We start from the raw sequence: 27,293 nt of genomic DNA, 5'->3' as shown, positions 1-27,293 counted from the left end.
TCAGGCAGTGACCGCAGGATCTTATTCAAAAGCCACTAAGCCTTAAGCTTGATTATTATACCCCAACCAAATAACAAGACCTTAGAGACAGACATATCTCCAAAACGTGCCTTTGTTCGCTCTGAAAGCAAGTAAGAATCCTCCTCCTTTCCATCCAAGCTTTCATGCATCAGGATGCTATAGGGCATATTGGTCGAGCTGTATTAGGATTGTCCAACAGAGATCCACCCCTATGGTGGAGACCAGACCGATGGAGTGCACATCCTAGTGCCCCATGGATGGGGCTCCTCTGCAGCGCAGCATGGCATGCAACACACATCCAACTGTTGGGAGCACCTTGTTGTGCACGTCCATATGCTAGGGTGCATGCCCGGGTCCTCCTAGCCATCGATGTGCATTGCATGCCGTGCCGCGTTACAAAGGATCTGGGTCCGTACCCCATCAGAGTTTAAAAAACCGGTTTCAGGATCCGAATCAATCCCAGACTGGATCAGAATCGGCCTGGAAAACCCTACAAACGCTAGTTTCACCCATTTTCTGCTGTTGTTGTCACAGATTAAAAAATCAATGCCAAAATCTCTGGAGTCAAAACAGTAAAGAAATCATCCACAGGAACTCAAATTCATTTCCTAAACACAAATAGAGTCAGAAAAGAACACCCAAAAGAAATAAATAAGCAGCAGACCCCTGCAATCAAAGAAGACATCTCCATCCCAAGAATAACGATCCAAAGCTGCAATGACTACAACTCTTTTTCTTTTCCCCAGGAGGGGGTAGAGGGAGTAGCCGAGCCTCCAACATATAAGCCCTCAATTTCTGTTTAAAAATAAAGAGTATCTGATACATTTTACAAGCCGATAAAGTATATAAGAGTTTTAAAACAGGTGAAACCAATCAAACCCCTACATCTAATATAATTTCAGTTTACACTCATCTGAAACACCACTCTAATGAACCAAACCCCAAAATCTCTAACAGGTCTCAATAGTTTACAAGTTATGTTTCTCAGCTATTTTCAAGATAAGAATTGTAGCTGTTCTGATATTTTAATTATTCAATGTAAACTATGTATTCATATCATACCAATGCAATGTCTTTCCCATGCATGGGTGACTGTCTAAATGCAAATCAAGAATCGCAGCAACGTCTTGCTGGTGATAGCTTACTTAACAGCATCAAAACTTTCGAACAATAAAGAATTGGCTCATCCATGCAATCTGCACAAAGAAGAAAATGAAGAAGCAGAAGCTCCAAACACTCTTCGCATCCTGCAGCCAATTAATGTAGATCATCCCTTCAATAACCATAAACAATATTACAAAGGCTGCGGTGAATTTAGAACCGTCTACATGGGGCACAAGAAAGAAAGAACATGTAAAATTGTTAATGGAAGCTTGTTCATGTCAAAAACAATCTCGAGCTGTACAAAAAATTAAACAAAAAAAAAAAGGGGGGGGGGGGGGGAAGCAATGATCTAAGATCTCATGTGAGAATCCCCAGTAACAAATAGGGTTTAATCTTTTAGCTAAAACAATATCACCTCTGATGGGTGGAAAAATAACTATTGTCATCAATCCAAAGTTTATCTTGGACTGGAGTTTGATATTTGTTTTGTAACATCCAGTGGGCACATCAAAACATTTCCTTCAAGCCGAATATCAATGAACCTCCAAACACAGGAGGCCTCTAGCGCTCAGCCTTTCACCTTATTTTATACACGGGGCCAAAGTTCTACACATCATTAAAGGACCCACCACTGAAGCAAGAATGGGCATAAGATCTCAAAGAAACTGGCTCTTTCCCCATTTTCAAGTTGCATCTCACTTGTTGGATTTTTTTCTTTTTATGGTAAATATCACACTTGTTGGATCACTGACTATTCGAGGGGCAGATTATATAAAACATCTTTTAAGGGGATGTCTGTCTGCAGTTGCAATCTAGTGCCCCACCACCTCCAACAAACACCGCTTTTGGGTTGAGAAGGTACTGAGGGCACACCTCCATGTATTACAAAAAAAGGTGCCCATTAAAACATGGCCATCCCATTTGTCCTGAGACTCATAATTTCGCAACTGAGTTCATCGCCATATGCTTCTCAATCAACTTGTCCACAAAGGAACGAATCTGCAATTTCATAAACACAACATATTGAAAAGGTTCCTACCCAAAGAGAAATAATTCAATAGAGGACTAGAAAACTATAATAGAACTATAAAACACTAAAAGGGGAAAGGCAAGAGAAATGACGAGCCCCATTTAAATCCAAACTAACCACAGAAACATATTACAATCCTACCTTATTCCTCCTCTTCAAGTCAAGAAACTCAGAAACAGACATTGCTTTCTCTGCATCTGTAGTCTGCTCCATAACCTGACAAGACCAAAGAAGAAAATAACATGAGGGGGGAAAATGCAGCTGAAACCTCCTCCATGATATGGAAATATACATCATCATCAAAATTCAAAGAAATCCAAAAATAGGAGTTCTGACCGAAAAAAACAAATAATGGCTAGTACAATGGTCTTGAACAGAACAAGAGGTAACCTTAGTTGCACTTTTCTTCATTATTGACTTGTAAGCTTCCTTATCAATCTTCCTTGCTGTATAGAGAGGCATGAGCAATGATGCCACGTAATCGACAACAGCCTGTTTAATACACTCCACTCCTCTTCGCTGATTTTTCCCCAACAACTTGCTTTCAGAGAGTTGTGAAGCAGAGCTTTCTTCTTCCCGTCTCTCATGCTTTCCAGAGTGTAGTTTCATCACTGTGTTTGAGTCCTCTTTATCCCTTATGTGTCCAGTTGAATGATAGAAATCGGAATCAGCAGCTTCTGCTTGGGACTGCCACCTCTCAATGGCATGATAGTCCTTCACCCCTCCACTCCCGGCAGTGTCAACCCATGCTTTTGAAAAGCTACTATCAACGGCTACACTTTCCCCTGAATGCTCTCTGAGATTCAGCTGGTATGCAACGTCATTTGAGAAGCTCCTTTGAGAATAGTCGTCAACCGACATTTTCGTACTGTCAAGGTTGGCACAGGTGGCAGAGAAATCTACAGACCAGTTCCTAACTTTGCAATTCTTAGAGTCTATTTCTGATATACAATCTTGCCTTACCAAAACATCCCCAGACCACTTTTTTCTCTGAAGATCTGAGTCATCCATCTGGGCATCATATTGTTCTCGTCTGGCATATTTGTGAAATGATGGTATCTTCGGAAGCTCACGTAATCTACAGCATTCTGCTTCTGAAGATGCATATGCCTGCAAGATATTGTAATCACTTAATTTTAAAGACATATATAACACAGTTCCACTATTAAAGCAACAAGGAAAAAGGAAATGGATTAGGAGAAGGAGAATCAAACAATATGTACTTTAAGGGTAATTGGAATCAACATACACCACTCCTGTAAACATAATAGCAGTACAGGCAGCACACAAGGTGTATTGAATCACCAAGGCAATCTTGTACACAAATTATCATGGTGATATCCCAGCCGAAAATCACACAATCAGATAATAAGCACAATCTCATCTAATGCATCCAAATAAGCCAAACAAAGGAATCAAACAAGTGATACGACCCATATAATTTACAATTTATATTAAGCAGCCAGAGGTTTACTATGGTATTTACGACGTAGTGGAGAATGAAAAACAGACCTCTGCAGCTGCAAGAGCAGCAGCACGAGCAGCTTCAGCAGCAGCAAAGGCAGCCGCTTCTTCTTCAGACATGGCAGCACTGCTGTCATCAACCTTAAAATCTAACCCCTGTACAACATCTTCTGATCGTGATGAAACCTCTGATTTTGAGTCAGTAACTGTTTCCAATTTGGACGATTTGCAGCTCGGCTTCTTATTGTTTTTGTTATTTACATTGGAAGGAGAATGACTTCCTCCTGCTGAAGGAACCTGCATGGCACCTTTATTATCAGGTGTGCCATGAGTAGTGCGTAAAGGTGGTTTTCCTGAACTTAAATATTTTGACGACTTTGTCTTTGATGAATCCAAAGCAGTTGCTTGCCTTAGTAATTTCAGTCCACCATTAGAAGCCTTTTCCTTGCGGAACACTTCAATCCACATGCTGACCAACTGGCTTGCCACAGCACGAATGTCACGGCTCGTATGTACACAGACTTTCTCCTTCACTGTCCTTCCGATACCTAAACGAGCAAAGGGAAAGCAAAAGATCTTTTGCCATAAATTTTTCCAGTAGTAATAAATGAAATCTCAATACTTCAGAGAGCACCCGGGGAGGGTGGAGGGAGAACTACACTGCAGTATCCATAAGAGCTATGTTGCCTGGACTCTTCTGACCTACGTGGACACCAATGGCACCAATACAGGGTGGAAGAGAGAGAATGAAAATAGCCAAAAGTTTTAGAGAAAGTGCAGCCCAACTTATCATAACGAGTTATATCTACTCTAAACATATAAATATAATATGTAAAGACAGTACAAATAGCATTGTTGTATACACATATTAACAATACGAAACTTCTCATATCATTGGTAGGAGCGTCGGGATAATGATGAGTATATAAATAAAGAAATATAAGACCAAAAGGAAGAAATGGCAAGAGAAAGACATTGTATATTGATGGAGGTACATTGCCAATGTGGAAAACAGGGCAGGGATTCTCTACAATAACACTGTAAAAAAAGAAAGAATTTACGCAGCTTGGTAGGGCCTTTGTGTAGCGTAAAAATATTCACGGGTTCAAATCCTGTCATCCCTCCCTACCTATCACTTATTTAAAATCTCTCAAAAATTTTAACATTATCCAACCCCCCCACCTGGTGGAGGACCGGTTAGGGAAGACGGGAAGTCTGGGAAATTAGAGTTTCAGGGGGAGAGAAGGGTTCACATAAGAAAGAGGAGGGGGGGGGGGGGAGGGAGAAGAATCGCACATGCACAGCCACAGAGGCTTTTCAAACCAAAATACTCAATTCATTCTTTCTAATCTTCAAATCTGAGTTCACTGTACGTATTACATGAATATAAAGAAAACTCCATTACATCAAAAATAGAATCCTAACAAAAATGGAAACCAACTAAAAGAGGAAACTAACCAAAGTAAGCAATGACTCAAATAAAGAAAATACCAAGGAAATCTTACGTAGTCAACCCAACCTTCTAAAACAAAGAATTGATTAAATCGAAATAAATCTCCTATGTAATCTACCAACCCTAGCCAGACCAGGAAACTGGTTTAAGACCGGTTCTTGGTTTAGGCCTCCAAAGTCCAAAGTGGTTCACGTTTGTCTAGCCAGGCTAGAGCAATTGCATCAGCCCTCCTCCTCTGAAAAGAACTCGACTCCGTCAAGCTTGGTTGAGGCCCAAGAATACCATCCAAGCTAACTTGCCGTAGGAAAAATGTACCAGCTGTCTTCTTGAGTTTGATAAATGGAAGATCTTATGCTGGGAGGAATTTCATCTCAAGTCCACCATGCTGAAAGGAATATGTATTCTCATAACCACAGTGCTTGGCTTTCTTGTTATACAGCCAAGGGCATCCCAAAAGAATGTGGCAGACTTTCAAAGGGAGGACATCACACTGCACCTAATCAATCAGTCCACCAATGGAAAACGTGAGCAAACACCTTTCATTAATCTTGAGATTTGTGTTGTTCACCCACGCAACCTTGTAGGGATTCGGATGAGGTTCCGTCTTCAAACCCAACTTGCGCACAACATCTTCAGCGACAATGTTGGTGCAACTAGCTGGGTCAATCACCATATAACACAAGTTGTCATTGCATCAGACACTAGTCTGAAAAATACTGTTACGACGCCAATCTTTATCTTCCTCATCAGAAACGTTCTGTGTAGCCAAGAGGGGGCGAATACCATAGCAATACTGACGCTCGCCATCACTATCATCGTCATCCACCTCACTAGGTTCACGCTCACGTTCAGCCACCAGATTGACTGTCCCTGTTGTCCATTGCTCCTCCGTTTCAAATGGTATGAAGTAGTCCTTTTCAATGTAAGCTACCAACCAGTTAGGACAATGAGCAGTCACATGCATACCTCTTGCACGTGAAGCACTGAATAGCTGCCTTCGGTATCACCGAATTTCTTTCATATCCACGTTGAGGTGGAGAATAAGGTCTGCCTGAACCTCGCCGAGGTGGAGAGCAAGGATGAACCGGTCGTGTAGGTGCCATAGAAGAACCACTAGTCTGTGGTTTGCTAACCAAAACTGATTTCTCTTGAGTAGAGGACTGTTATGGTCGGAAGCTATCACCTCTAGAATGTGTGTCAGTAAAACTCCTCCGATTATAAGGTTTCCTCAAATTTTCCTCAACCTGATATGCCACTTGGACTGCTTCCTCCATAGTAGGTACTAGGTAGCCTACTGGCGGCAAGTGCAGCACTGATTTGTGGATGCAAGCCATTGTGAAACTGTGCCACTAAGACCTCTTCGTCCCACTCAAACTTAGAATGAGTGGCCTAGTAATAGAACTTGCCACGTACTCCTCAACTGACATACTATGATGTAAAACTGCTAGAGTCCATTAGAGCCCCACCAAGGAGATCCACCTTGGATATGATTGCTGAATCCACAGCCCACCTGAGATCCACAGGATATAGCCTTTCAAAGAATTTTTTTTTTTTTTTTTGGTTAAAATTCTGGCTGCTGAAACAGCCTCCATGATTTGGTACTTATAGGGGAAAAGGAGACTAAGCATCCTCTTGAGATACATGTATTTGACATAAAGAGAATGTTGGACTTCCTACACCTAGAAAACAAAAACCAATGTATAGAAAATAAATCTAGACCTAGAAACTAAAACCAAGAAATAGAAAAATGTTTCCAAGACATAGGAACTACAAACAAGAATAATTAAAGAAAACATTAAAACTGCCTAGGAACATGAAAAGACACCTAACTAAAACACTTAACGCTGCCTAGGAATTTAAAAAGACAAGGACTAAATAAAATTGGGCCCACATTGGCCCTCACAAAAAATATCCCATGCAGGCTAGGCCTGGCCAAACCACGCAAGGTCTGGGCTTGGTCTGGTTCTCCTGGGCTGCAGGCTTAGTCAGGGGGCCTGGGCCTGGGCCTATGCTGGTACTTCGTGGGGTGCTTGACTAGGTCTGGGCTGGGTTGGCAGGGGCTGCCAATGGCCCTACATCAACTCTCGCCTTCTTAAAAGAAATTCGTCCACGAGTTTCATCAAGCTTAGGAAGGACTAGCATGTGGTTCTTTGTTAACTAAGGCTTGCATCATTCACACATCCAATCGTCTCATAGAGTGTCGACACAATTCTGGCACATGCAGTAAATGTGCTCTGCTCCCTGGTTGCACTTGCTACAAAGAAAATTCAACTCATCCCATGCCACACTTCCACAAGTGTCACATACTTTCATTGGAACTATGTTGTCACTCTCGGGTCCAGCTTGTGGAAGGTGTAGGGCATCATTGGCCTGGGCTTGGTGCTGGTCTTGGACCAACACGTGGACCAGGTTCTAGAAAAGAACCTTGTGAGCCAATTTCAACCTGCATCATACCATCTTGTCTCAACAGCACAAATTTGAGGTGTACATGCTGCTTGTAATCAGCCGGTTGGAATTTCTGGTCCATAGCATTTCGCATCTCAGCCCATGTAGTAACTTGGCCCAGACCTTGAATCCGAATCTGTTGCTGGTGTTTGATCCATAGTTCTAAATCTCGGCGAGATCTCGAAAAACTCGAGAAACTCGAGCTGGTCGAGATGAGTTATAGGCCAATATCTCAAACTGTCATTAACTCGAAAAATTCGACCAAGATTTTGGTACTTTTGTACCTTCTTGCCAAAATGGTACAAAGTGCCTTATAAAAAAGCACAATCTCGACCCAGACTTTGAAATTTCAAAGTAAAATCGACAAAGAAGGGGGAAAAACCTTGGTTCTTGATTATTTGGCCACATCATCACTCAATACTACTGGGATACACTACTGGGGGTTGCCACATCACTACGAAGAGATCGATTGAGTGGACTTAATCCAGCACGTCATAGTTCATATCAGTAGGCAGTCACATACTCATAGTATTGTATTGTTGGGAGTTGGGACGTGGAAGACTAGGGTAGTACGGTGTCTATGACTTATGTATTGTTCACTGTACTTGATGCAAGAGCTGTTCCTTGGGCCGGGCCAAACCCATTGGGGGATCCATATGAAGACAAACCGGGTCCAATTAAGTTTTGGGTTTAGTAAGATATTTTTGTTTTATTAGTTGGGTTTATCTGAAACTGGGTCGATTAGGAGTTTGAGTTATTAATAATTTCCTTTTATTGCTATCGATAGAGTTTTAGATAGGATTTCATTTCAGTTATCAGTCTTAGGTAGGAGTCTTTATTTATTTCTTTAAGTACAAGGTTGTAACCTGCAGTTTCAGATTTAAATGAATGAAATTTTTGGGTTTTGTTACCAGATTGGTACAAATCAGGTTGTACGACCTCTTCTCCCTATTTCTCTCTCCCTTCTCATATTTCCTTATTCCTTCTTATTTATCTTATTTTCCTGTTACTGTTCTGCCCTAATGATACCAGTAGCACTCCTTGCAGGCCATCGATCTTTATTTCCTCTCTCTTTTCCTCTCAAATTTCAATCGAAGGCCGTCCACCCTAAGGCGACCCAAATCCTGGTTTCTTCACTCCCGACAAGTCCCTCTACTGTAAGGACTATATCTGCAACCAAGACTGAAACTGCTTTCACCGCCTGGCTCAGTTTCAGAGATTTTCTATTAATGTTAAGATTGATTATTTGATCTAATATTGGTTCCCTTCAAGAGATTCAGGAGTTGGGGTTCTAGTCCTAAATCCTTACATGAATTTGAGTCCTTGGTGAGAGATTGGATGAGTCGCAAGAGATCCTTCCCTATCGCTGGTTCTGTTTTAGTTAAAGGTTTAAGACAACCTTCGTTGGTTTTGCTTTAAAGTCTTAAACTCTTAATCCTCTATTTCTAAAATTGTCCCTTCCTTTATTCTTTATTATCTCTTGTCCTTTTATTTTGTTTTGTTCCAAGTTTACCCTTTCTAAGATTCTCCCTTAATTATGATACTGCCATTACATTATACGCTTCTGTTTATTTATAATTCTGCCATTGGATATATAAACTTCCACATATTTACAGAATTGTCATCATTCCTTACTATTGGCTATTGCATGTTTTAGTGGGCCCACAAGCGATCCGATTTGGGTCTTTCATACCCCAGATCTGCATTAGTACTTGGGTTGGGTGTCTATGTAACATGTGTTGTTCACACTTCACTGTACTTTGTAGTTTGTAGTAGAAACTTTTAAGTCTTTAACTATTTCTTAAATACTTATTCAATATTATGTGTCTTCATCCATTATTGCATAATTTACGTGTTTTACTAGCCAATTAAATCTCATATTACTCAAACAATGTGTAGAATAGGAAATATTACATTAAGGGTTCGACATTTACTGCCAACCAAGGGTGCAAATTCAAAACACCAAATTGGGTGCTTTTTTTTTACAATTTGAATATTTAATTATGTTTATTAAGTCTAAAACAAGATTCCCTTAAAGTTTCGGAGCCAACTGTGGCCATGTGTTAACCGAAACATCATACCAAAAAAAAAAAACACAAACTCGCCGAGATCTTGGTGAGTACACCGATTCGAGACGAGTTTTCAAACGATGGTTTGATCCCCCAGACCCGAGCCATGCCTTTCAGCTTGCCCTCTGCAAATATTAATTTCCTGGCCTCTGTCAAGTTGTACCATCTGAAGAGAATTTCCAAACTATGGACCCAGTCAAGGTATTGCTCCGGGTTGTGGTCCCTATAAAAGTCAATGACAACCAACCTTGCTGCTTTGTCCACTCCATCTTCATATCGTCCAGCCCCATATGGTGGTGGTGGTGGTGGTCTGTAATGTGGTGGTGAGGTGGAATTAGAAGAATCCTCAGATAGCATGGGACTCTTTCCTTTTTCACAAGCCACCAATCGGTCAATCGAAGCTTGCATAGGTTCCATCATTGTCTGAATGGAATTGACAGCAGTAGTGAGAGTGTCCAATTTGGCATCGGTTTCAGCCTTATAGGAGTTGAACGGTTGAAGAACCTCACTATTGGCTACCATGGTTAAGGGAAAGAAAGAGAACGCTCAAGGATAATGGCAAAACAGTAAATAATGAGAAGTTTATGACACTAATGGCAGACCTGTAATTAAACTGAACTCTATAAGGGATGGCAGTATCATAATACTGGAGTTCAAATAGAAACAGAAAAGAGAGTATTTAGTATTACCTATGGGGAAGAGCAAACTTGGAAATCAGTTAGAAAATAGGACAAAAGGGGATAAAGTAAAAGGAAGGGGCAGTTTAGGAAAGAAAAAAGTAAAGAAAAGGATCAAAAGAAGGATCGTGGGGTGGGGTTTACCGTATTGACTTGAAACCAGCGGGGAGTTGGATCGCAGAGGAGTGCTTCCTCGTACGACTCCTGCGGAGAGAAAAAAATGGCGGAAGTCTCGGAAAGAGGAGTTCGAGTCGGTCCAGGCTGGGGACTTTGATTTGGTCTCATCAGACTTCGACTTGGAGTTCAACAAGAGGAGCTGCGATGCGAGGAATGAGGAGGAAATCCAGGGGTTCGACGGCAGAAGATCAAGCCAACCAGGTACGTCTTCTTCTATCCTTCTCTTCTGAATCTTCTGTTTCTCGTCTCTCTTTCTTCTTCTGTTCTTTTTTTTCTCCTTTTTCGGTTCTGGCGGAACCAAGAAGGGGGTGTTGGGTTGGGATTTTTGGTAAGGGAATCATAAGAGATGGGATTGGGGGTGAGTTTAGGTTTTTTTATTATTTAATATTCAATCTCTGTTTCCACAGAGACGACTCCCCCATCCTCTCTTTCTTCCCCAACCCACCCCTCCCTTTTTTAACCCACTGTATCGCATTTTCGCATGAAAAGAGAATAGGGAAGAAGGAGAATAATGTGAGAGCGATTGATAGGGAGGGAGATGGGGATCTTCGGCTCTGATACCAAGTTGGTGAAGGGCTGGTTAGAGAAGAGAGGGGAAGTCTGGGAAATCAGAGTTGCAGGGGGAGAGAAGGGTTCACATAAGAAAAAGAGGGTGGGGGGGGGGGGGGAGAATCGCACACGCACAGCCACAGAAGCTTCTCAAACCAAAATACTAACTTCATTCTTTCTAATCTTCAAGTCTGAGTTTACTCTACGTATTACATGAATGTAAAGAAAACTTCATTACATCAAAATATAAACCTAGCAAAAATGGAAACCTACTAAAAGAGGAAACTAAGCAAAGTAAGCAATGACTCAAACAAAGAAACTACCAAGGAAATCCTACGTAGTCTACCCAACCTTCTAAAACAAAGAGAATTAATTAAATGGAAATAAATCTCCAATGTAATCTACTAACCCTTGCCAGACAAGGAAACTGGTTTAAGACCAGTTCTTGGTTTAGGCCTCCAAAGTGGTTCACATTTGTCTAGCCAGGCTAGAGCAACTACATCAACCCCCCGTCCCCACAAAACAAAATCCCTTTTTTTTTTTTTTGGGAATTGCATCCCCATGCCTTTTAGATTCCGATACCCACACCCATATCCATTAAACATAGTAAAAGAACAATATATGGGGCCAGAGAAGATAAAACAGTCAAACCAAGAGTCCAACACTCAATTTATCATGTTTCACCCAAAGAAAAGAACTACAAATGCACTTACCTGATAAACGTACAGCAAGTAGATCAGTTGACACAAGCACAAGCAAGCGAACACAATGTCGCAGCAGTTGAGTCCCAGCTTTTCCCATTGAATCCTGTTTTAAATGGAAAAAAAATATACACATACAATATCAGAAATTTTTATTTTGCAGCTCAAAAGCATGAACAAAGGATGGAAAAGACAAAAAGAAGAGGGAAGGGCAGGGGCAATACTTAATTCCAACTAGACTCGATAACAGAATAGAACAATTGCAAGAAATATGGATAAAAAGTGACCAGTATCCATGAGTTGAGTGTGCTAAGGCCTTCTCTAGTCCCAGCAACGGATTTCAGAACTTCAACAGGAAGATTCAGCAACTCCTTAGCTAAGTGTAAACGTCCTGCAGCAGTCTTAGCATTAGAGAACATATCCTTTAGCAAAGCCTCCTTGGTCAACATCTGTACTTCAGCCAATGGGTTCTTGTATAGGACACCAGAGTGTTGAACCGCATCAATTCTCTTCAACATGTCTCGAACTTCATTTGTTTCACCGTCTGACTGTCTCAGTGCAGCTTCCATTGCTTCCACTTCTGCTGTGTAATCATTTCCAGTACTCAAGATGTCAATTATCCGTACAGCCTCTCGTAGCCCGCTCATCATCGCACCACCTACAGTGTCTGGATATTCCTTGCAGGTAGCTTCACCAGCAAAAAATAAACGGTTCTCAACAGGCCTACCCAAGATGTCATAGTCCTCCCCTGATGATCCAACAGCAACATAGGAGTAAGCACCCCGGCTAAAAGGATCCTTGCCCCAATTTGTTACTACTGATGCAACTGGGTCAGGTACTGAGACCTCCCCAAAAAGTTTACGAAGAACCATTACAGCATGATTCACATAATAGGATGAGCTCAAATTTTGACCATCCAATGCTGCCTTACCAACCACAAGGGCTATCAGAACAGGAGCTCCCACAGTCTTCTTCACATTCCAGAACATAAAGTACTGGCCCCGTCGATCTGTTTCCTCAGCAGTTGCTCCAAAGTAATCAACAGTATCATCCCAAAAGACTTCTGGAAATTCTAAGACCACTTTATTAAGAATACCAAAGCCAAGCCGTTGGATAGAAGACTCTTTCCAATCTGGTAGGGGTGGAGAAAATTTTATGGTATTTGCTTTTAAGCACCCCAAAGGCACGGTGATCAAAACCGCATCTCCGACAAACTCACCACCATTTGATGTGGATACTTTGACTTTGCTCAAATTTTCACTATTTTCTCTAGAGTCCCCTGTGCAATAAAAGATTGCCGTCACCGCATGATTAAAGAGAACATTGTGCCCTTTTCCTAAAGATTCAATGACAGTGCTGTAACCCCCTTTGATCATACAATGGGCCCCTCCAAATCCTCCATAAATGTCATCCTGATTCCAGTAAGGAAGAGACACTGCCTTGAGCAAAGTAGCACAACCATACTCCAAGTGGGCGAAATGCCAATCCATTACTCTCCTTTCAAGAGGATTTAAAATCTCATCTTTAGACTTGGTTTTATCCAGGTGTTCATTAGTGAGAGAATATGTTCCAGTTTCAGTGGAAGCATTTACTGAAGTATGCAATTCAAAATTTTCAGCATCTGAAACTACTGATCGAATCATACGGCGCGTCTTTAGAGCATATTCCAACCCATCCTCAAGTGACATTCTCATTGCAAGTTCGCCCTTCTGAGCAACAAGAACCAACATGTCATCTTCAACAAGGCTGTTAAACTCTGCTTCAAGAGCATCATCCAAATCTGCGGGAACTTTCTGGCCTGTTACAATGTCATAAATTGGGCAGTTGCTGTTCATTACAGTCAACTCAAGGCCCAACTGAGCACAGACCAAGGAGGATGGATCTGGTCTTCTTTCAGTCGCCACATCAGCCTCGACACCAGTAATAATGCTTGCCCCAAGATCCACAGGGACAGAAAGAGATGAGCGATCTGTATAAACACGACCCCCCATCCTATTTCTAGCCTCAAGCACTGTAACAGAGAAGCCTTGGCGCTGCAAATGGCGAGCTGCAGTCAAGCCAGCAGGGCCAGCTCCTACAACAAGAATTCTCTTGCGAATTTCTGAATCACATTGCATACTATCATTTCCTTCTACAGGGTGGATTACAGCAGATTTAACCCCACTTGAGTCTCTTATATGCTCTGTAGCTAAAATTGAATCTGGTCCACCATCCAGTATATCACTAAATGGAACAATGCTCAAAGCATCCACAAAACCATTGGCATTGCCGTTATCAACCTGGCGCTCTTCTGACTCCAGAGTGGATAACTCAGGTCCCAACACTTGTAGTTTTCCATCTTCGGTGGCTTCTGAGATCAGTTTTGCATCGTCAAATAACACATAGTTTTTCATCTCCCTAAGATTTTCAGAACACTTAAGCTGACCAAGAATGAAGGCCACTCCATCCTCCGAATCAGCAACGCCGGCCCCAAGCCTTTCATTTTGTATCTTTTCCTCTGAAAGTTTATAATGTGCCTTAGCATGAGGTTCTGCTTTATCCTTTTCACAAGCTATTCCTACATTGATATAACCCTGTTCAATACTTGTCAGTAGTTGAAAATTAGCCAGAAGACTACAAAAGATGAGAATTGATACAGCAACAAAAAGAACAAGTTCAATCCAAGACTGTCAAGAGGCTTAGGTATGAGGAAAGAACCAACGAAAGCAGGAAAAAAAAGTACCAATAATATCACCATATTAATATTCATCCAACTCCATTAACAAAGCAGGAAACTTACACACTGGTCCAGAAATGAATATATTTGCCTAATAAGGGAGGCACGTGGCGTCTCATCCTCAGAAGGAACATCAGTAACTCCACATTCTACAAGAGGTAAAATGCGACTCATATCTTTACTCCAAAGGCCTAAGATTAGATTCCTGAATAACAATGATCCATTCATCAAACTACAGATCAGAAATTACAAATATGACATATATTGTTGTAAGCGTTTATGCCTCGCCTTGTATTTTTCATATAAACATTTAACAAAGAAAGAATTTTCCGTGATACTAACTTACATTAATAGAATCCAGTAGAATCCTTGCTGAATCCATGATACATGGTGCACATGCAACAGTAGTTCTTAACGTTGATGCAATTGCATGTTCATGCATGCGTTTGACCTAGTTTACATATAACCTTACAAACAAACTTAAATGACCCCCCCCTTTCTTTCTTTTTTTTGGGGGGGGGGGGGATAAATTTGCATTACCTGAAAAAACTTGATCCTCAATCCACAAACAATGCGAATATTGAAGCAAATGGATAGTCAACCAAAGTAACTAAAAATCCCAAATCTTCTAAAAGGATGAGGAGTTAATAAATAGTCTAATGCAGACCCGTTTTAAGGCTTGGTTTAAATTTGGGCCAGGTTTTGGTATAGGTTACAGTTGGGCTTTAGTTTTTAGTATTTATTGTCATAATGGTCTGAAATATAAGGTCCAAAAGTGAGGTTGTAAGTGGGTGCACGAAAATTCTAATTTTGGGCCTCAAATTGTTGGGATCAATCTTATCCTAAGTTGTTAGTCTTTAAGTTAGTTTAGGCAAGTTAGAGTGTTAATTAGTTGTCTAGTGAGGAAAGTCTTAGTAATTGAGTCAATCTAGGATATTTTATTTCAGATTCTATAAATAAAGAATGTAATCAACACCCCCCCCCCACGGTTGCAATTGAATGAATTGATTTGGTCTGTTGTCAGCGATGGCTGAAGTTTTTCTCTCTCCCCTTCTTTGGTAAGACTCTCTCTTTTCTTTCTTATTCCTCCCTCTCATTTCCCTCTCATCCCCATGGTAAGAGATCGCCTTAACTTTCTTCTAATCTTTCCTCTCTTCTTCCCCACGGTTTACTTATTTCTTCTTCTCTCCCTCTATTAATTTGTTCAGTTTTAAATCCTAATTTTAAGGAGGATTTTATCTTCTTTACTCCAACCACAACTTCCTTTATTTCCCTCCTCCTGTAGTGGAACAACACATCACATTAATTCCCCTCTTTCTTCCTTCCATTGTAAGCTATTTAAGATCTAACCTCTGTAACTTTTCTCCCCTCAATTGCTCCACAGTAATTGCCATTATTTGAGCCTTGGTGCAGCGGTTAAGTTGTGCTATTGCAATTTGCAACCTATTGGTTGCAAGTTCAAAACTTGGAAACAGCCTCTCCTATGAAGCAGGGGGTTAAGGCTCCATACATTTCCCCCCCCCCCACGGACCCTGCAGTAGCATGAGCCTCGAGCACTGGGACACTATTTTAATACTTGAAATCTGGTAGTTACTCGGTGGAAAATCTGACTGCTAATTTTGAGATCAGACCTGGCCACATAAAAAAAAGGCATACCCAGTGCACGAGGCTCCCGGCATTGCAGGGTCTGGGGAGGGTCATAATGTACGCAGCCTTACCCCTGCTTTCACAGAGAGGCTGTTTCCAGATCTGGCACTCATCCAGCCATCAAATTGAGATCTCTTCTATATTCCATCGTTGGGTATTTGGGCCCATTACTTGCAGGCCAATCAGAGCCATCAGATCTGATCAATCTGCATCAATTGGTATCAGAGCGAAATCCTTATTTCTGATTATGATCGACACCGTTTTTCTTGCTCTTCTGGAGGGGTTTAAAAAGAAATTTGAGGATGGATTGTTGGATCTCTGATCTGATTTTCAGGAACATCAATCATATTTTCGAAAGCTTGCCGATGATTATTGCTTCTGTGATAAGTTGTTCAATGTGATAGAAGCTTCTGAGGGCGCATCAGAGGTGGTGGAAAAGGTGGACAATGAAAATAATGATCAAGCTGAAGATAACGGTCCAACAAAAGTTGCAGCTGAAGAATTGATCGACGGCCCAATTGCAATTGTGAAGCCCCACAATCAGATTCCAATTGGAGGGATTTTGTTTGCTAATGACCAACAAGAGATTGTGACGGTTGATCATAAGATGCATTGGATCAGTGCCGCATGAAAGGCAATGATCGTGGATGTTGATCAAGTCGTGGAGATGTCCTCATTATAAGACTCAGGGACAAGTCTTTTCTAACAAGGAGGGAATAATGCAGGCCCGATTTAAGGCTTGGTTTAAATTTGGGCCAGATGTTGGTATAGGTTTGGGTTGGCCTTTAGTTTTTAGTATTTATTTTTGTAATGGGCTGGAAGCCTGGAATATAAGGCCCAAAAGTGGGGTTGCAAGTGGGTGCACAAAGATTCTTATTTTATTAGTGGGTTAGGAAAGTTAGAGTCAGTCCTAATTAGTTGTCTAGTTAGGAAAGTCTTAGTAATTGAGTCAATCTAGAATATTTTATTTCAGTTTCTATAAATAAAGAAGGGTTTTCTTCCCCCATCACTATACCTAGTGAAGTGTAATGCTTCACTATTTGCCACATGGCAGTACCTGGTTAGTCCATGTGATAGAGGGCCAAGCAAGCATCTCATTAGTTCAATTTCAACTTAAAATGAGTAAAGTAGCTAAAATTACAAAAGATGCCATTTTGTATTTTATATTCATCTCCAGTTGATGACATTTTGGTAATTTTACTGAAACTTTGAATCAGAGTCTGAGCAACTTTCCTTGCTTACTTTGGACTAAATTTGGCCATTGAGATGTATGTGGAGTCCTCTATCATATGGACGAACCCATGTACTGCCAAATGGCAAATAATGAAGCATTACACTTCACTAGGCATAGTGACCCCTAGAAGTTGCCAATAAAGAATGTAATCAAAACCCGCCCCACGGTTTGGTTTGTTGTTAGGGATGACTGAAGTTTTTCTCTCTCCCCTTCTTTGGTACTAACCCATGTACTGCCGAATGGCAAATAACAGCACGTCAAATTAATTCCCCTCTTCCTTCCTTCCATCATAAGCTATTTAAGATCTAACCTGCGTAACTTCTCTCTCCTCAATTGCTCCATATTAATTGCCATTATTTGAGCTAATTTAAATATGGTTTTATTTTTGAAAATTATACTTGAAATCTGGTAGTTACTCAGTGGAAAATCTGTAATTTTGAGATCAGATCTGGCCCACATCTAGCCGTCAGATTGAGATCTCCTCTATTTCATTGTTGGGACCATTATTTGCAGGCCAATCAGAGTCATCAGATCTGATCGATTGTGCATCATAGTCTTTAGTCGCACAACTTACTGATGCAGATTTATCACCAAACTGGGCTTCTTTCATTAGGAATATGTCTAGGGTTGGGTTACATACATGTTGGGCCTTTGATCCCATGGGTTTCTAATGTAATAGGCCACTTTTATGGGCCTAAAATATGGGTATATAGATTGCATACGGGATTAGCCCAATACTTAGTTTATTTTTATGTTTTTTAATTGAACCGGTTCAAATTGGTTGCATCCAATTGGTTCAATTTAAGTGATCATGTGACTTGATTAAGTGGTCATGTGATGTAAGTTCGGCTGGATTAGGACTCTATAAGTCCAGCCATGTTTTGAGTCTATTTCCTTTAGTATTCTAGTTTCCTAGTCAGTTTAAGTTACCTAATAGGTTAGGGATAGGGTTAGGCCATTCCTTTTTAGTGTCTAAGTATATTTTTGAGTCTTCTATATAAGTTTGTAAGGGAGGCCAGCATTGAATACGAATTTAATTAATGAAAAACTTTTGTTTGCTGCCATAGCTGCTGCTCTGCTCTGTTGAGTGAACCTTGTGACCAATATCAAGGCTACCTTGTGGGTAATATCAAGGTGAAGGGATTGGTGGACTCCGATCGACTCCTTGCATCTTGTAGATCGGGAGGTCCTTCTTCTTATTCAATCGAGCTTCTTCAAGCTGCTGCTACAGCCTTTGAAGGAGATCAAACCAGTAAGTAATTTTAATTTCCTGCATATATCCTTCCCCTCTTCATCCTCTAACCTAATCCACAACCCCCTCCATCCATCAAACCCTAATCTCCATTAAACCTGCAACTCCTACCTCAGCTTGGACTCCCTCATAACTCCAGATTTAGCCATCAATTTCGAACCCTACTGCCAGCCTATATCCCCCACACCTCTCCCTACACTCGACCTTAAACCCAGCCCTCAATCTCCACTACAACCTCTCCATTCCTTCACTCCATTAAAGCCCAAAACCTGCAACACAATTCTGTCCAGAATTGCAGAATTTTAAAACCTTCCCAAATCCAATTATTTTTATCCCATAATAACCCCCTAGACCTGCATATTAAAGCCATATAAAACCTATTCCCAAATTCCCATCCTAAACCCTAGAATTAACCTAAAACCTAGTGCTGTCCATTCGAACTAGCAACCCCTTTTGCTATTGATCCTGTTATCTGGCTCCTAGTAGGTCTCCTACCTACCTAGGACTACATTACTTACACACCTAAATAGTGGTGCTTGGGCCTCTAATGGCGTGTCTTAAGTAATGCATACCAATATCTTAAAGCTCTATAGGGATAATAGTATTCTGGGGCAACATACGAGTATGGAAGCAATTCTTTAGTTCTTATTGTATAAGTTTTATATCAAGCTCAAAGAGTTCCAAAGAGTCTATATTTAGCCATAATTCATAACTCTCTATTTTTGAATACCCACCAAAAACTTCGTTTTACCCGGAATGTCAACTATTTCAGGAGGCTTTTGTCTCCTACAAATACAATTATTCGATATCCAGAATAAGATAAGGAAGAGGGTTCCCTCCGACGCCCGTGTGCAGTTTCGGGCAAAGGAGGCGGTAGAATAGAAAACGTTGTCAAATAGGTGTATTTAGGACCTTTTAGAAGGGGATGGTACAGTGTTTTGGGTGAGCGTGTGCAGTTTCAGACCGGACACTGGCGTCGTGGGGATTTTTCCCCATAAGACAAATATAAATGCTCGGTATTAGGGGGGGGGGGGGGCAAATGAACGAGAATAGGTTATGTGGCAATCCAAAACAGCATAGCATTGTAGACACTGAAATTTTGTCACCCCAAAGAATCCTTACGACATTAATGGTAGTGCCTCAAAGCCCGTATGCCAAAAAATGACCATTTTAACCCTGAAGGAGTTAGGAGCTGTCACAATGTCTAGGCGACCCAAGGCGTTGGAGAAGGTCCAAAATCAAGGCGACCAACGCGTCCAAGGCGCCTAGGTGTCATCTAACAACTATGTTCAGAATCAGCCAAAAATTCTAGGACAGGTATATTTCATCATAATATGCTAGAGTCTAGCTCATTGGTGCGGGTCCCCCTCTTTGAGCACAGTTTTGATGGTGCTCCCGGCAGAACTGACGTCATATTTTCGCAACATCAGATAGTACTCAGAAAGACCTTTCCAATGATATATGGCCTGCCAACATCCAACCACCGGGCGAGGAAATATCAACCCCAAAAAATCTTCAGAAAAACGCACCAAAAGCCACCGAAATCGGAATTCTCCAATGAAAACCCCGAAAAAAGTCACCGACGAATTTCTCCTCCAAGTTCGTCTATAAATAGCCGTCCAAAACAAGAAGGAAAAAAAAAAAAAAAAGAGGGGGGGGGGGAGGGGGGAAAAAAAAAAGAAAAAAGGAGGAAAAGAGAGTAAGAGATGCTCTGAAAAATAACTCAAACTACCCCTGAGTTTCAGAATTCTGTTGGGATCATAGTGGGAGCACCAGAACTCTCCCTGTAGGGTAGGGCACGGCATTCTTCTTACAAGGCCTACTTAATTAATTCATGTATGTCAAACTTAATTGGACTTTAAAGTGCCTTACTGCCTTTAAAGGCCAATTAATCTACAGACTTCCTTCTCTTATAGGAAGGTCGTGATCGTTAGAAACCCACAACAAGATCTTAATCTTACCCTTTCCTATATATATTGTAAAAACTAACCCGTTCGAAACCTGCAAGTGGCACTGTTACACCCACGAGCCTTGTGATGTAGGTCGAAGCATGAAGAAGACCACCAAAAAAACTTACTGTTACCTCACGGTACTGTTCACACGAACAGTGATTTGGGGGCTGATATGGACTGCTGGCTGAGGGAGTTGATTTTTGGTGTTATTTTTATTATTAGACACTTATTTAGTTTCCTATTTGAGTTGTCATCCTAATTGGGAATCCTAGTTAGAGTCTAGTTTCTATTTTTATGATTTTTATGTTATTCCTAGAAGTTGTCCTAGGTTTTATTATAAATACATGTATGTGGCTGAACAGAAAAGAGACATATTGAAGAGAAAAAATCTATTGATGAAGCTGTGAGATGCAGCAACAGTGAGATACCATGGGTGAGAGGATGATGGGCTGAGATAGCTGATCCTATTCCCCCCTTTTATATCCCTTTCTTCTTCTTTTCTATCCTTTGATGTTCATCTTCATATGTAAACAGAAAACAGCAACATATTTATCAAGGCGGCAAGGCAACCATGGCGTTTGAGAGGGTCCAAAATCAAGGTGACACCAACAAGGCGGCAAGGCGCCCAAGGCAACCAAGGAGCCTGGACTCCTAGGCGTCGCCCTTGATAACTATGAATAGCAATAATAAAAAAAAGAGTTTTAGTTATTCAATTTTGTTCTTTTATTGTATTGATCCTGCTGCAACCAATCTCCTGTGCTGGGTTCCCTGGTTCAAGGTCGACTTTTGCATTACCTAGTCTGAAGTTATATGTAACCTAGCTACTCAAAGAGGTTAACTCCCCTATCGACAGCCAGGACAGATCATAGGCCAGAACTAGCAAGCATAACATTAGTTGATCTACGACCACCCTGGGTCTGGGTTTCCAACTGACCAATCTTTAGGCAGTCCCTGTGGATGACTTCATAGACTAAGTCGGCGAGGTCCTTTTGGCCAAACAGGTAAGTTTCTCTCTCCTCCCCTGCTGCAATTATTTAATTAATATATTCTGAATTACTGGTTAAATATAACATAGTGTACATATTCTTTCCATTTTTTTCCCAAAATACCTTCTTATGCCGTTATAATGCTGGAATTGCCATAAGTAGGTTTTTCCAAAATGCCCCTATTTATGCCATTATGTTGCCAAAATAGAGTTTTCAAAATGATTATATACCATTTTGCACTGAGAGGCTGCCAAATTGATTTGCCAAATATTTAAATACTGCTTCATACGCCGTTATGTTGCCCGAGTGAATCGTCAATCCCTTATGACTAACCCTGGCCCCAAAATGAATCTTTTTCTGGGGAATTCTATTTGACACCCGGTCATCGTCAATGGACGTCAATCATCAAAAATCAAGTAAGAAACCCCCGAAATGTCCAAAGTCATGCCCGATCACTAGTGACTTTGCTCAACCGACAAAAGGTAATCTTTTGTCGTGGATCTCTGATCGAGGTATTCCCTACATATCTGGACTATTGACGAGGTATGTATTTTTCTGTTATTTATTTTCAGTACCTTTCCATGCATAGTATAAATTCAAAATACTACAAAATGATCCTGACCTACGTTATGACCTAATCCCTATTAAGGGTACATAGGCAACTTGGGCAAGTATGTAAACGCCCAAGTTCGGTCCCCCCCCCCCATCCCCTTTTTATTTATTGTTTTGCATCCTTTCCGACTTAGCAACCTAGACTAGAATTAGATTTACTGTTTTATACATGATAGTTAGTTGGATTAGTAAGATTAGGAATGATCCAAATAGAAAGAGACCGGCCTCCTGCTGGGTGGGGTTGGATGTGTAAAAGCTTCCCAGCACATAACTTTGAACCTACCCAGAGATCTGAGAAGACTCATGCCTTATCCATTTTAGTCAATTATCTCCTCCTGAAAGGGGGAGACATTTATGGGTCCTAGACCCTTATCTAGGTGGTGACTCCCTAAAAAGAGAAATCCTTATCCCCCTCCCCCGATGCCAGTCGGAGCAAGAAGGGACAGAGGTGCTTGCTTCATTGTGTACATACCTACAATCATCTCCAACTCAAAGTCAATGGAAATGTTACAAAATTAATAAAAGGGCATACCCAGTGCACAAGGCTCCCACCGCTGCGGGGTCTGGGGAGGGTCATAATGTACGCAACCTCGCCCCTGCTTTCGCAGAGAGGCTGTTTCCAAACTCGAACCCATGACCACTTCGTCACAATGGAGCAACCTTTACCGTTGCAGAGAGGCTGTTTCCACTGCTTGGTATGATGTGATGCTTAATTTCATGATTGATATGAAACAATAATTCATATCAATCATGATATTTAAGCACCACATCATACCACTACCAACGAGTAGCATTGTAGACAAAATGACTTAAGCCACAGAAAATAAAATCATGACTGGCAAAAGTTGGGTAACACTACTAACACTTCAATTTTTCCAGACACTACATTGCACCTTCTGCCCAAACGCAAGGCAGATGACGTGTTTGGAGCAAAACATGGGTGTCAATGCCAATGGCATAAAGTTGGAAACCAATAAAGAAGAAGATGACTTGTCTGGAAAATAGGAAATCATGATTCGAACAAACTCGAAAGATGAAAAATAACCACACAGAAAGCAAAACCTTAAGAATAAAATGGCTTCAGATATGAGAAAAGAAACAAACCTGCAATCCAGGTACTCTTGGAGCCCACCTCTGCGTTTTAGGACCTCCCTGAGTTTAATTTTCTCAACTGGACCAGCTGCATGAGCTTTCAACCCAGCTGCCACTGCTACCATGCCATTGTCAACCTCCGAAACCATAAATGAAGGTGATCTGGACTTGTCTTTGATCCTAGAAGGCCGATCTCCATCCAGGATACAATTATTTTCCATAAAACCTTGCCCATGCATAAGAACCCCCCAATCATTATCCCCTTCATAAGCCATATCCCCATGCCTAGGCTTTTTAATCTTGCGCATGGTGCGCTGCATCACTGAAAGTTTCTTATCCTTGTTTTCAGGATCAGGTGTCACTTCTGCATCTTCTGGACATATTTCTTCTGGATGCATAGGTAGGGATGGAAAACAAGTTCCCTTGGCTTCTTCCTTTTCATAGACAGAATCATAATTTGGAATATTTATCGCTTTCAAGGCATCATCAGAAGGTTGATTGTGCTTCTGAAAATAGGTATCAGAACCAATCATAGGCTCATCAGAGAATGAACTGGGAGCATTAACAGATTTTGGTGCTTCCACCTGATTCACAGCAAGTGAAAAAACGGATTTTCTAATATCAGAAATAAGAGAAACTGGACATAACCCACAATCAGGTGCAGAGGTTTCTTCTGTGCGCATAGAGATTGAATCATGGTGGTAGTCCGCAGAAATATCTAGGGCAAATCCATCAGGAAATTGACCAAGCCTGTCTTGAGGCTTCAGGATGTCCTCCGACTTCTTTAACCCACCCTGTGAACACTGTTTTAAGCCACCCTTCAACTTCTTCCTTAAATTTGCTAAGGTATCATCCATCTCACTACAAACCTCGCCGCCGTTTGATACAGGCTTTGCCCGCTTAGGGTTCCGAGAACTTTTCATTGTTAACAGAGACGCAATGGGTTCATCATCGTCATTTGAATCGACTCGTACTTCAATAATCTTCGATCTCCTCTTCGAACCGGGTTGCTGTCCATCTTCAGACATCTTGACATCCCCTGCCCTGGTTCTCGAAGACATCTGTAACCTTAATGTACCATGCAACCCTTCTGATGATTTAGAATGCAATTCTTCACTTGACATCTCTTCCTTAAAACACAGATAACCTTCATCGTTCATATAGTTTCGGGTATTTAACCATCCGAAATCACCACCATAAACCATCGAAAATACAACGAGATCTTAACGCCCATCACACTAATGCGTACGAAGATAACAATTAAACTAAAACTAGTGAGTTCTATATACAAGTGCTCTAGAGGGTTTCTCTTCTACTGTCGACACAAAACTGGGGAAGAAATTTAAAATAAAAATCACAAAATATACCGTTCGAGGTATGCTTGAACATAAAGGATTTGTTAAGCCGCACCTGTGTGTTTTCAAGAGTTGAAGCTCCGGTAATGGTGTTTCGTTCATGGATCTGCCGATACCGGGAAAGTGCGCACGTTAGCATGTTCCGGGGCTTTTGGCTTAGCCGGCCTAATAATACACGGAAAACAAACTTGGATGGGCTTATTCGCGGGAAGGGCTGGATTGAGCTCACTATTGTTTCTTGGAGATGATAAAATTGGAACGTTGGATTTTTTAAAATTAAAAAAATAAAAACAAACATCCATTTTTTAAATTTTAAAAAAAAATAAAAAAAACAAACATCCATAATGTTTTCATCTTCACCTTCTTTAGCCTAGCTTTACAAGATTTTTTTCTTTTTTAATGCATAGATTATTACTTAATATCCACTTAAGAGAAGCATTTTTCTTTTTGGGAGTGTGGTCTACGCCAACATTCTCATGTGTCTATCTCTCTCCTCCTCAAAATAAGGGGGTAGAAGTGTCTTTTCATATGGGGAGGAGAGAGATAGATTCATGGGAGTGTTGGCCTAGGCTATACTCTCGGACAAAGTTCTTTTTTCCAATAGTTAATGTTATCAAAATAAAGGGACAGAGGTGTCTTTTCATATGGGGAGGAGAGAGATAGATTCATGGGAGTGTTGGCCTAGGCTACACTCTCGGACAAAGTTCTTTTTCCCAATGGTTAATGTTAAACAACACATTGAAGGAGTCTCATAGGCCATGGCCATGTGATCTCACCTGACTTTTAAAAAATCTGAAATAGCAAAGTCGAATCAGTCCAAAATTCTATAGAGTAGTTATCCAATAACAGTGCTCCTTGGATCCCTTGGAGAAGTCCCATTGCTTCTACGTCAAAGAATTACTAGCCAAGTTGGAAAGGGAAAGGGATGGGGCGGGGAGTTGGAAACAATTGAAGATTTACAATCCATCTTGTGATATTTTGCAAAATAATAACAAGACTTGGAGTACACCGTTTAAAAAGCTACTTATTTGATGTAAATTCAAATAAAGTAAATAGTGTTTGCAACTATACTGAAGAAATAAAACAGTTTCTTCTTAATTCAGAATACATTCCAATAATGCATACCAAATGCAAGCTTATTGTTGTAGTTAACAGATTCAATGGGTTCGCTAAAAAATAAATATTTTGATAGTTGCCTTCATTTAGAGGATTCTGATGGTAATGCTATGTTAATGACAACCTTAATCGATTTGATACTAATATTAGATGGATTTTTTAGGTTGAAGAACTAATTTGGCTACAAAGTCTAGACATATGTATATTATTGATGGTGATAGAAATACTAGTTTTTGTCTTGCTGTAGTTAAATAAAATCATCAGAAACACGGGATTGTAATTATTTTATCTAATAATGAGGATAGACTAGTTGATTTCCTGTTATTGCCAAGGAATTTGCATCGCACCTTAGACAAATTTATACTACCTCTAATCCCCTAGATCCCTCATTTACTGAAAGTTTATTTTTCTAAGTAGCGTCAACTGAGGTATAGAGTTCCATGTGTGGTGTTCCTATTGAAGATGAGATAAAGAAAGTTGTGTTTAGTATGGGGGCTTATAAATCCTCTCGATTGGATGGATTTTAAGCTTGTTTCTATCAACAGTTTTGGGATTTGGTTAAAGAAGATGTGATAGTTTTCATAAGTAATTTATTTCATAAATAAACCTTACCTTTTAGAGTGAAGTATACTTGGATCCTGATCCTCTACTATCGAGCTGCCCGGCAGGACCACGTTGCCCAGACACGGTGCTGTGTCTAATGATCGCCTTACCCTCACTCGGGCAAGGCATTTGGACAGGAGTAAGGTGGACATTGTGTGCAACATCGTGTCTGGGCAGCTCGGCAGTGGATCCAAATTGAGTAAACTTTGATTTGTTTAATCCCAAAAAGGCAGATTCTTTTAGACTAGAGGACTTCAGACCTATTAGTTTATACAACGTTTCCTATAAAATTATTGCTAAGATTATAGTTAATAGACTAAAAGGGTTGTTACATGCTTACATTTCACATTTTCAAGTGACCTTCATTCCTGGAAGACAAATACCTGATGATATTGCACAAGAGGTTTTTTATTACTTGAAAAATAAGAAAGGTAAAACTTGCTATTTAGCTATTAATTTAGATACTGCCAAGGCTTGTGACAAATTGGAACGGGGTAAATTAGAGTTATTTTTGAATTTTTAGGTTTTGGGGATGTATGGTGTGATCTGGTTGGTTAATTTGTTTCTCCTGTATCATACTTCATTAAATTAGAGAGAAATATTTTTGAAAATATAGAGCCCTCTAGGGGAATAAGATAAGGATGTCCACTTAGTCCTTATATCGTTATAACGGCAATGGAGGTGCTTTCTCGATTATTACTAGTTTATTGAGATTTGGGGTTATATATGGGAGAATTAAGGTTGCAATAGGTGCTCCTAAGATCTCCCATCTTTTATTTGTATATAATATTTTTTAAATTCTATCATACTATTTGTGAGGATGTATCAACAATAAGTCTATTTTAGGCCTTTTCTTTGATATCAACGGTCAGTATGACAACCTTCAAAAGTGGGACATATTTCAATATCCTGGGAAGTGGTGGAATATCTAAAGAGGCAATTTATTTAGGAACTAATTTGTTTCATCTGACCTCAGCCACCGATGCCATGAATATTGGTTGCCAATAGGGTGGCTCAGCCACTGGTGCTGTTACAATG

General features: G+C 40.6%; 1 protein-coding gene across 1 annotated transcript; it reads right to left on the bottom strand.

Annotated features, from left to right (window-relative positions):
• Window positions 1–1,642: 1,642 nt before the first annotated feature.
• Window positions 1,643–23,929, bottom strand: LOC122661968 (lysine-specific histone demethylase 1 homolog 3-like). The gene is made up of 9 exons (XM_043857494.1): window positions 23,194–23,929; window positions 14,470–14,611; window positions 11,978–14,263; window positions 11,703–11,796; window positions 3,668–4,167; window positions 2,546–3,265; window positions 2,297–2,371; window positions 1,860–2,124; window positions 1,643–1,823 (listed from the first exon to the last, which is right to left on the bottom strand). The coding sequence occupies exons 1-8, from the start codon at window positions 23,862–23,864 to the stop codon at window positions 2,059–2,061; spliced, it is 4,554 nt and encodes a 1,517-aa protein (XP_043713429.1). The 5' UTR covers window positions 23,865–23,929; the 3' UTR covers window positions 1,643–1,823; window positions 1,860–2,058.
• Between the last annotated feature and the right edge of the window lie 3,364 nt (window positions 23,930–27,293).

The sequence above is a fragment of the Telopea speciosissima genome, chromosome 5 (assembly GCF_018873765.1).
Source record: "Telopea speciosissima isolate NSW1024214 ecotype Mountain lineage chromosome 5, Tspe_v1, whole genome shotgun sequence".
Classification (NCBI taxonomy): Eukaryota; Viridiplantae; Streptophyta; class Magnoliopsida; order Proteales; family Proteaceae; genus Telopea; species Telopea speciosissima.
The sequence above is the reverse complement of the archived record's forward strand: the minus strand, read 5'-3'. Positions and strand labels throughout refer to the sequence as shown.